The sequence below is a fragment of the Pipistrellus hanaki genome, assembly GCF_964339955.1.
Source record: "Pipistrellus hanaki genome assembly, chromosome: 1".
In the NCBI taxonomy this organism is placed as follows: domain Eukaryota; kingdom Metazoa; phylum Chordata; class Mammalia; order Chiroptera; family Vespertilionidae; genus Pipistrellus; species Pipistrellus hanaki.
The window spans coordinates 72,306,616-72,317,375 of NC_140503.1; the positions used below are offsets into that span (position 1 = coordinate 72,306,616).

At 46.6% G+C, this 10,760-nt stretch overlaps 1 protein-coding gene across 2 annotated transcripts; it reads right to left on the bottom strand.

The window, feature by feature from the left end:
• Positions 1 to 1,603: 1,603 nt before the first annotated feature.
• PRMT5 (protein arginine methyltransferase 5) lies at positions 1,604 to 9,547 on the bottom strand. Of its 2 annotated transcripts, none has more exons than XM_084885971.1 (17): positions 9,412 to 9,547; positions 8,603 to 8,721; positions 8,224 to 8,309; positions 7,920 to 8,054; positions 7,427 to 7,539; positions 7,243 to 7,292; positions 6,411 to 6,574; positions 5,801 to 5,962; positions 5,558 to 5,635; positions 5,402 to 5,460; positions 5,197 to 5,319; positions 4,935 to 5,110; positions 3,757 to 3,866; positions 3,428 to 3,521; positions 3,143 to 3,259; positions 2,875 to 2,939; positions 1,604 to 2,141 (listed from the first exon to the last, which is right to left on the bottom strand). In XM_084885971.1, the coding sequence occupies exons 1-17, from the start codon at positions 9,519 to 9,521 to the stop codon at positions 1,992 to 1,994; spliced, it is 1,911 nt and encodes a 636-aa protein (XP_084742097.1). In that variant the 5' UTR covers positions 9,522 to 9,547; the 3' UTR covers positions 1,604 to 1,991. The 2 variants fall into 2 exon arrangements, with proteins under 2 accessions (XP_084742097.1, XP_084742096.1); XM_084885970.1 differs by having other exon boundaries at positions 1,604 to 2,144.
• Positions 9,548 to 10,760: the final 1,213 nt, after the last annotated feature.

Sequence of the window (10,760 nt, forward strand, 5' to 3'; positions counted from 1 at the left end):
AAGTAAACTTGAGACACTTCCTCAGGCGACTTCTTCCATGCAGCAGTAATCAGCCTCCAACCAGAAAGGATGGAACTGATTTACATCCACCCCCCAATCCCAAGACTTCCAAAAAGGTGGCAGGTTCTAACAAAGAGAGAGCCAGAGTCAGAGGATCTATGTTCCAGTCTGGACTTGAATACTATATATTATTGTACCAACTTCAAATACCTCTATAAAATGGAGAATTGGACTAGGTTATCTCTTAGGACTCTTAACCCTATGATTTTATTCCAACACTAGTCGTCCTGTGCACGCATCGGTGGGCCAGTAGCTCTCTGCGGGGCCTGGCCGCTCCATGCCCACTGCCTAGAGGCTCTCCATGATGCAAGCATTCCACACCCCAGCTTGGCCAGAGGCCCGTCTGCGGCCAGGTGAGGAATGCTCACACTGCCCACTCTCAGTGGCATCCCTCTCCCCCCACCACCCCACAGACGGGCCCTCCATCGGGGCTGAGGACTGGCACCGCCATGTTTGTGACGGAGTGATGGTTAACTTGCATATTACCCTTTTATTAGATAGGAGGATAATAGGTTGCCCGGGCTGGTATTCTTAGTGATTAGAGCATCAGCCTGTGCATTGAACAGTCTGGGGTCTGATTCCTGGTCAGGGACATACTTGTTTGCAGGTATGATCCCCAGCCCTATCAGGACACATACTAGAGGCAAACAATGTGTCTCTCGCATAGTTTCTTTCCCCCCCCCCCCCCACCTTCTATTCTCTCTCTCAAAAAAAAAAAAAAAAAGTCAATGAAATATCCTCTGGTGAGGATTAAAACAACAAAAATAGTTGGCTTCTGGCTGGAGTTGCCTGGATAGCTTTCTCTCTCAAGAGGCAACAAAGGTGCTTGGCAGTTCAGTAGCTAAGGAAGATAGAAAGCTGACTTTATAATCCATCTTTCCCTATGGTGGCAAATTATGCCTCCTCTCCAGACAAAAGCCTAATCACAGGTCCTAATAGATTAGACCTCCCTGTAGTTAATCAGAAAGACCTATACCCAGGAGTCCAAGAGTCTCCACTAAGCTTCTCAAATGGACACTTTTGGGTCTTGGATAAGGGCACAGATCTAGGTTTAGCCAAAATCGGTATGGCTCAGTGGATAGAGCATCGGTCTGCGGACTGAAAGATCCCAGGTTCGATTCCGGTCAAGGGCATGTACCTTGGTTGTGGGCACATTCCCAGTAATGGGTGTGCAGGAGGCAGCTGATTGATGTTTCTCTCTCATCTATGTTTCTAGCTCTCTATACCTCTTCCTTCCTCTTTATAAAAAAATCAATAGCCGAAACCGACTTGGCTCAGTGGATAGAGCCTCTGCCTGAGGACTGAAGGGTCTCGGGTTTGATTCCGGTCAAGGGCATGTACCTTGGTTGCGGGCACATCCCCAGGAGGGGGCGTGCAGGAGGCAGCTGATCAATGTTTCTAACTCTCTATCCCTCTCCCATTCTCTGTAAAATTCAATAAAGTATATATTTTTAAAAAAAAAATCAATAAAAATATATTTAAAAAAAATAAATATGTCTAGGTTTAAGTAAGGTGTGGGAAAGAAGAGGCAGGGAGAACAGGGTTGGAGCAGGAAAGGCCATAACTTCACTTTATTTGTATTTCCTCCACACAAAACCATCAAAACAGAAAGAGATGACCAGGGAAAGGGCGGAAAATGTGTTCAATCTGCACGTTCTCAGGGCTGTTCCAGGGAGCGCTTGAGGCCGAGTGCCTGTTGGAATAGCTTCAGATCCAGCACTAACTCCTCATGCCTTGGCCTGAAGTCTTCACAGATTGGTGGCTTGAGCCTTGTAATTCCTTCTCCGTTGCCCACCTTGATTGTAAGGCAGGAAAACAGAGTGAAATGCTCCTCTCTGATGGGCAAGGGGAATCACAGCCCACAGATGTAGTGCACCTTCTGTGCTACAGGAGCAGAAGCTGAAGCCGCTTCCGGACATTTGCAGGCTTGGCTAGAGACCAATGGTGTATGAGCGGCCTGTGGGATTGTGAATAGCAGAACAGACTGGTGCTGTCACAGCCCACTCATACCACACCTTCTTGGAATTGCTGCATCGCCAGAAACGCACACAGATGGTTTGGCCTTCGCGTACTGTAATGGGCTGCTGTAAGAAGAAAGATGGAATTTTAGAGTGGAGCTAATGAATTATATGTGGCAATATACTGAGCTAGGTATGGAGATAAAATGATAAAACATGACATCCCAACCCTCATGAAATTTATTTGAAATCTATCAGAATAATCAGAACTGAAAAACCAGACATTAAGCAAATAATTTAAAATGTGATCAGTGTATGAACATGCACAGAGGGAATGCTAACCTAGTCTAGGAGGTCAGAAAGTTATGACAATAAGAATGTTCAAGGAAGCCCAGAAAATAAGTTAGCTGGGTGAAGAAGCCAGCAAATAATTTTACAGGCAAAGGAGAAAGGTATGAAAAGCCGAGGCAGGAAAGATGGTGTATCAGAGGAATCAAAAGCCATCTCTGGCCTGAAGCAATGTAATCAAGGGGACAGTAGCTAGAAAGGCAGGCTAAAAACAAGTCAACCAAGTCTCACAAGTAATGCTCAGGATTTTGACTGTTACCCTAGGGACAGTGGGAAGGGTTTTAAGCAGGAGAGAGGCACAATCAGATTTGAGTTTTTAAAAGGTGATTCTTACTCCAGGTAAAAAAAGCAGAGCAGCTGGAGGAGATGTGGGAAGCCAGGGAGAAGGCCACTGCAGATATCCTAACATCTACAACTGGGACCCAAGCACGTGAGAGCAGGACATGCTCTCCATACCCAACAGCTGAAGTTATTCCTTAACCTATGGAGTTTTAAAGGGGATTCCTACCTTAATGGGAAAGAAGATGGGAAACCATGAGAACATCCCAGGAGAGTGAGTCTCTGGACGGATACCTATGTGGACAAAATAATGAAAAAATCGAGGTTCTCCATACAGTGCTTTTTGATTAGGTTGAGAAGTTTCTGAATTACTTTGAAACAAGTAATCAAAGATTCCCATTCCTGACTCCTGGGCTCCACGTAATCTTAATGAAACATGTACATGAGCTGCCCAAGTAGTACATGCTCATACCCACCATCCAGTGCCCCAAACTCACTCAGAGTGATGTCCTGATAAAGCACAGTCTCAAAGTAGCCTGCAAAACCATGCAGTACTGTATTCACCTCCACGGGAAACTCCAAGGTACAGTAGCGGTTGTTGTCAATCACAGGATCTGTCAGGGAAAAGTTGTGTGGGTGACAAAGGGCCAGAAGTCCTAGACAACTTGGTAAAGAGCAAGACCAAGGGAAGCTTAGACAAGGCAGACCCAGACAGCAAAGGAGAAAACTAGGAGGGTGAGCTCTTACGCACCCAGTCAGAGGACAGACACACAGGAACCCACCTCTGTTGGGATGGCTGAAGGTAAAACAGGGCTGGGGCGCAGACAGCTGGTGGAAATTGTGCAGTCGTACCACATAAGGCATCTCAAACTGGGCCTGACCCGAAAGACAGAGGGCAAGAACTGGAGAAAATAGGTCACAGAGACCTACTTCCTCAGGGAAAGAAGCTCAAGTCTGAGGAACATGGAAAAGAATAAAAACGAACTTTCCGTTCGACCACTTTCCCACATCCCCAACTCCTCCTCTACCTCACCATCTTCTGGTGCTAATACAGAAAAATAAAAACTAAAGAGAGGAGACCTCCAGAAGAGAGTGTTCTTTATTTTTTTACCTCAGGGTCACGGTCCTTTTCCCGACAGGCTCGGACCTCATTGTACAGCTTGGAGGAGGAGATAGGAGCCAGAAAGGAGGTGTACTCCCCAGGGATGCTCACACCGTCATCTGCAGTGCAGGAGGGTTACATTAGTTTCAAAGAGATGGAAATGGCTATCTGTACGAACTGAAAGCTCAAACTCACACATCCAAACAGACCCAGGCAGCTCAATGTTGTCACATCCCCAGGCCAACCTGCTCCTAACTCCTGTCACAGGGGATTCCACCTCCAGGTTAATTTACAGAGTCACACAAGATTAAAACTGCCCTGGCTGGTTACTCAATGGTTAAAGCATCAGCCTGCAATGAATGGCCACAGGTTTGATTCTTGGTCAAGGGCATGTACCTGGGTTGCAGGTTTGATCTCGGGCTCCGATATGGGCATGGCACATGCGGGAGGCAATCAATCAATGCCTCACATCAATGTTATTCTCTCTCTCTCTCTCTCTCTCTCTCTCTCTCTCTCTCTCTCTCTCCCCCCCCCCCCCCCCCCGCTCCCTCCCTCTCACCCTCTCTTAAAAAAAAAATCAACGGAAAAAACATACTCAGATGAGAATTAACAAACAACAATAAAACAATCCTGGAAGGAACCTAAGATATCTAAATGAGTGCTTAACTTTAGTGAGGTCACAAAACTCTTTGAGATCTTGATGAAAACTAAGCCAAAGGTACGTATCACAGCAACTCAGGGAGTCCACAGACCTTAGATTAAGCGTCTCTGCTATAATCTACTTCCCTCATTTTATTTTATTTTAAAATATGTTTTTATTGATTTTAGAGAAAAAGAAAGGGAGAGGGAGAGAGAAACATTGATCCCAACCAGGATCAATACTGCAACCTGGGTATATGCCTTGATTGGGAATCAAACTGGTGGCCTTTCAATGCACAGGACAACACTCAACCAACTGAGCCACACCAGACAGAGCTACTACCCTCGTTTTATAAATGTTCACATTGAAGTTCAGAGAGATTACTTCATTTCCTAAGGGCACTGACCCAAGTTCAACCCTCCTCTCCTTAAACTCTGTACCTCCTCTTAGGTTACTGTCTCACCCAATCCTGCCATTCCCCCATCCCCACAGCCTTCCCAGTTGATAATCCAATCCCCTTACTCAGTACCCCCCAGCCTTGAGGCACCTTTTAGGAAGTGCTGGGCTCCATCGAGGCACTCAGGTGACAGTTCATTATCAGCAAAGGAGCCCAGAAGCTCGCTGACAATGATGTCTGCTTTCTCTGGAGCCACCCATTCCCGCATGTCCGATGACACTACTGTCACCTGGCTTCCCCATTCTTCAAACTGCCAGTTTTCTAGTCTAAAACAGAGATGATACAAGTAAGGACACTGATAAGAAAAACTGACACTGGGGACAAACTTCCCAGGAAGAGGGTTGCTACTCACGTCACCACAGCATTAGGGTTCTTCTCCACGGCATACAGCTTTATCCGCCGGTCAGCCTGCTTGGCTGCGCGCAGGGAAGCGTTCACCAGGGGACCCCGGCCTGCTCCCAGCACCATCAGCACCCTAAGGAAGGGGCAGAGTTAAGCTGACTCAGCACATCGAGAAGTAGGCACACAAATCTCCGGGATCGTGGGGAGCTACTCACTGAACATTGGTGTCCTTCTCTTCATCTGGCACTCGGTCTAACAGACATTTATAGATGGCCTGGTGGAAAAGGAGAGAAGACCTCATATCTATAATCCCACCCTCACCTAGGTCATTCTGGACCTGTGCTTGACACGATCTTGGATGCACACTGTACCTGCTGATATTGAGAGTATTTGATGGGGTCCTTTTCAAATACTTCATATGTCTGAGATTCGAGATTGTCCATCAGGGGCTGATGAATGTGGAGAAATAGGCAAAGGAAGTTAGCCAGTTTCTGAAAAGGATAATGCACCAATTACCAAAACCTTTCACCATTGTTGCCTGAGCTTTGGCGGATTTTAGAACACCTACTCTCAAGAGACATTCCCCACCCCACCCCAACCTCTCCCAGACCTACCTGGAGCGGGGACTGCAGATAGTCTTCATAGCCCTTGGCGAAGAGTTCATAGGCGTTGGGGGGAGGGCGGTTCTGGCTTAAGTATTCCAAATACTGGAGGTAGGAGCAAAACTCCTTCTCTGAATGGTGGTTGGTGCCTGTGATGATGAACTGCACCTCCAACTGTGAGAGAAGTAAGACCATCAGACACAGTCCTTACACTAAGACTCTGGGATATTATTATGGCTATGGCCAGAGTCCGAGCACAAAATAAGTCCCAGCAGTTCTCCAAATACCAACAAAAGCAGCATAATGCTTCAATGAACTTAACCTATAAAGCCTTCCTCTGCCATTATAAGCATTAGCCTGGCTCAGAGAGCCCCATGAATCCTTGCTATAACTTCTTAAGTGAAACCTTCTGCAAGGTTCTCTTGAGATCTGGTAACTTTTTTAAAGTTTCTGGGGCTTCCACTGACATTTGCCTTTTTCCTCTCAAAACCCCCAACTCTGCTGAAATTATTCTCCAGAAACAAGAGGAAGGGAGTCAGCCCACAGGAAAAAGAGCATCACACATATGGGAATAAGGCAAAAGGATTTGCTGGAGAGCCTTCAGAACCATTCTACCACCCACCTTAAGCAGCCGGAAGATCAGCCTCTGATGCATCTTAGAAAGAACAGGAAATCCCTTCTTATTGGTCAGGAAAATGCTGGTGGGAAGAACAGCTGCTTTGATGGGCTCCCCAAGCCAACGATCAATGACATGATTAGATGGGAGGTCAGCTCCAATTTCAAGAGCTACACAGGGGAAAGAAAGACCTGTGAACTACTGCAAGACAAGAAGCCTTTGCTTGCTCTTTTGTGCAAGATCTATTTTAGCAAGGAAGCCTTGCCCCAGCCCGATGGGTGTGGCTCAGTGGTTGAGCGTCGACCTATGAACCAGGTTATGGTTCGATTCCCAGTCAGAACACATGCCTAGGTTATGGGCTTGATCCCCAGTGTGGAGCATGCAGGAAGGAGGCAGCCGATTGATGATTATTTCTTATCATTAATGTTTCATCTCTCTCTCCCCCTTTGTCTCCAAAATCAATAAAAATACATTAAAAAAAAAAGGACAATGCACCCTTGGCTGGTTGCTCAGTGGTCAGAGTGTCAGCCTTTAGAATGAAGGGTTGTGGGTTCGATACATTTGGTTGCAGGTTCCCCAGCCCCAATTGGGCGAATGCGAGGCATCCAATCAATATGTCAACTGTTTCTCTCTCTCCCCACACTTCCTCACTCTCTAAAAATCAATGGGAAAAAAATATCCTTGGGTGAGAATTTAAATAAATAAGTAAAATAAAAGCAAGGCACACTGAGGCACAGAAAAATAGCAAAACTTTCCAGCAGCCAAGTCTACACGAAACTCCTGATTCTTATTCCAGGTCAGAAAAGGGATACCTATCCTAAGACCTTCATGAACTTACCCACCGCAATCCTCTTGCTATAGTCACATAAGGTCCGGAAATTGTGCCACCTGTCCGGAGTCAAACACAGAAAAATACCATCAAATATGGCCCACCATAGCTCAAGAAGACCGTCCTATAGGTTCCATCCCATACTTCCTTCACCCTACCCTTTGCCCTGGTACAACAGCAAAAGGAGACATACCACATCCATGTCTTCTCCTCTCCACTGTACTCCTCTGTGTGTGCAGTTGGTGCATTCTCAATTATATCATCTCTCAGGTCCTCTGGTGCCACCAATGGTACTCGCATCCAGAACTGTACATGAACAAGTACCCTACTTAGAATTTGTTGGGTCCAAAAGCTTCCCTCAATTAAAAGCCCCTAATCCAGACCTCAAAGTAATCCATTAATGTGCTTCCCACAAATTTGTGATTACATGTGCATATACATATAGCTTATGTATATTATGCTCTTATGTAAATATCAGCCTTGTCCCATATTTCAACCATAAGTTTCTGGGGATTTTTATATTCTTTTTTTATCAATCTCTGCTCACCACTTTTAGACAGTAGCAAGTAGTACTGACATCTCAGTTCTGCCAAATGTACCCTTTAATGAATGGCTAGGAACAAGAAGGTACATAGCACACCCAGACTACCATCATATGCAGCAGGAAAGGAGGCCCTCAGCCATACCATGGAGGAGTGGTGGCCAGTGTGGATGTGGTTGGTCAAAATTCTGGCCAGGTTTGTGTTATCTTCCTGATTTAGTGGCAGCAGGAAAGCTGGAAGACCTAAATATGCTCCAAAATTCAGCTCCTGTAACATGGCCTGGAATGGAGATCAAGAGGAAAAGGTTAAGAGTTAGCAATCCAAATAGTTTTAATTGCATTATATCAGAGTTACTGAGTTATAGGGGGGTGGGAGGAACTATTTTCCCCAACCAGCTTTGTTACAAACCTGATCTTTAGAAAAATCCAGAGAAGTCAAACAATCTTACCGCCTCGGAGTTCCTGCGGATCTTCTCCACTTTTGAGTCTGGACGGATCCATGGAGAAAGCTTCCCCACAATCAGGGTATTCCAGTCTATACTCCCCACCCAAGAAAGACAAAGACTGAATGAGGTTAGGCACTTCACTCACTCCATTTCTAGTTCTTAACAGGGAATAGAAAATAGAGATGAGAGACAAAGACTTTTTCTATCACAGATATGGGGAAATTAGGAAACTAGGGCTGTTAAGCAAGGAGAAAAAGAATTCTCTGTCCTAGGGACTTAGACAATATATCTAAGCCAAGAAAGAAGAATAAGGGCTCTGCTAAAGCAGATGTTGTTAACTGCCTCTAATAATTAATTAAGGGTTATATGGGATGCTCCCTACCCCTTCCTGACAGCAGTAGGTCTGATCGTGTCTGGGGGCCCGGTCGATTCTTAGCAGGTTCCTGAGTGAATTCCCTCTTGAAACGCGGGTGGAAGACAGGCATGCAGAGGAAATCAAACCTACAACCGTGACAGACCCAGAGTCGTCATGTAAAGAGCAGCAGTGCCCAGAGGTCCAAGCAACTGGATTAGGCTATCGGATTCTGCACAGCCCTTCCAGCTGCCACCATCAGTCAACGGACTGCACTGCTGAGTCCAGCCCACCTTGGGGCATTACCACCTCCGCCGCCTTGGGCCTCAATATCTCCACAAAACACAGCCATGGAAAAGATGAGTGAGGGAAAAAGATGAAAGTCCACACCAAGTGGATTTTCTACTCCTCTGTCACTGGTTTTCCAAGACTGTCACATCCCCATCCATCCCAGGCCTCCCCCTGAAAGGTTTATTTCTCCTCTCCCCAGCCCCTTAACGCTTCCAGTTTCAGACAATAATTTCGCTCTTCAGGGCCTTTAGAGGGCTGTACGCCCCTTTTCTGAGTTTGCCTGGCAACTCCCCCGACTTTTGGACCTAGTGACCACACACCTCAGTAAGGTTGTCTTTTTTGTTTTTTTTTTTTTTTTTTTGCTTTTTTTCCTAACGCTCCAAGGCCCGAGGCTTCCCTCCCCAAGGTGAGTACTGGTACCCACCCACCCCCAGCCCATCTTATCCACTCCGACCCCATCTCCCCTGCCTCTCGGGGATGACTAGTCTGCCTCTCTCCGCCCTCCCATTCGGACCCCGCATTCCGCCCGCGGAGGTCCGGGCCCTCACCCCTGCTTGGCCACAGCCCCCAGTGTGTCAGCTATTTCGGGGACGCAATTCAGGTCCCTGCCGCTGGACACGCGGCTGCCACCGGCAGCTCCAACCGTCATCGCCGCCATCTTTTCCCTCGCCTAGTCCACGCCGGGATTCCTTAATACTAACAGCCAATCACAAAGCCGGGAGGGGAAAAAGCCCCGGGGAGGCGGGACGAGTCGCCCTAACAACCAGAGCATCTTCCCCTGCTCCAGTGGCCCTTCCGGCCAATCCGCGGGCAGTACAGTGACGTATTGCGTGGCTCCGAAACATTGACCAATCGCAGGGTCTAGTTCTTGACGAGCTTCAGTCTCCCATAATGCCTCAACCACTCGCAGAATCTCGTCGAGGAACTACACGTCCCATGAAACCCTGCAACATAAGCTTGAAGTATGGTCCCGGAAAGTAGCTCAATTGTCTTAGGGCCAGTGGCGCAATGGATAACGCGTCTGACTACGGATCAGAAGATTCCAGGTTCGACTCCTGGCTGGCTCGGAAAGACAAAAGGGTTTATATTGCAACTAAGGGGTAAAATTCCTTATTGCACCAACGCCTCCTTTTCTCTTTTATACTAATGTTCCCTCACTACCTTCTCCCTCAATTTCAGGACTTAAATTGGTCGAGTTCTGCAGCCATCTTATGTCAGCTTTTTCCGTTACCTAATTCAAAGATGGTTCTCATGTAACTACTTACATCTGAACCTGGGTTAATGGCTGGTGCTCTTAAAATAGGCTTGTATGGATCTTGGTGTGTTATATGTAAGTAAATTGTGGCATTTCAGCCACTAGATACTCCTATATCTCAAACATAAAATGTAAGTAAACACACATCCAAACATACACAGCAAGATGGAAAAAAGAAATTCATGATGAGCAACTACAGTAGAGAAGAGTCACGAACAGCCTAACAGAGGCTTAAGAGAATCTCTGCATTTTCTTTTGTCAATACCTGATAGAGGGATGGAAAAGGAGGAAAGGAATGAAGAAAGGAAAGACACAGGGAGGAAAAGGGAATGCCTATAGGCAGGGAGCCCAGAGGTGCTGAGGGCCTGGCAGCGGCGATGGAACGGAGAAAACAAAGCCCAAAGCGGGAGGCAATGACAGAACATAGGGACCGACTGGCAGAGAGATATGAGAAAGAGAATTAATTCTGTGCTCTCTGTGAGACAAGAAATGAAAGAAACCGTTCCGGAAGAATCAGGTTATGAGCTTGGAACTGCAGAATTGAACCTCGAGGGGGCGCTGTACAATAATTGGATGTATAGTGACCTGAACCAGACAAAATTTAGAAATCGCCAGAAGAGAGGTAGTGAATGAAGTCAAGAG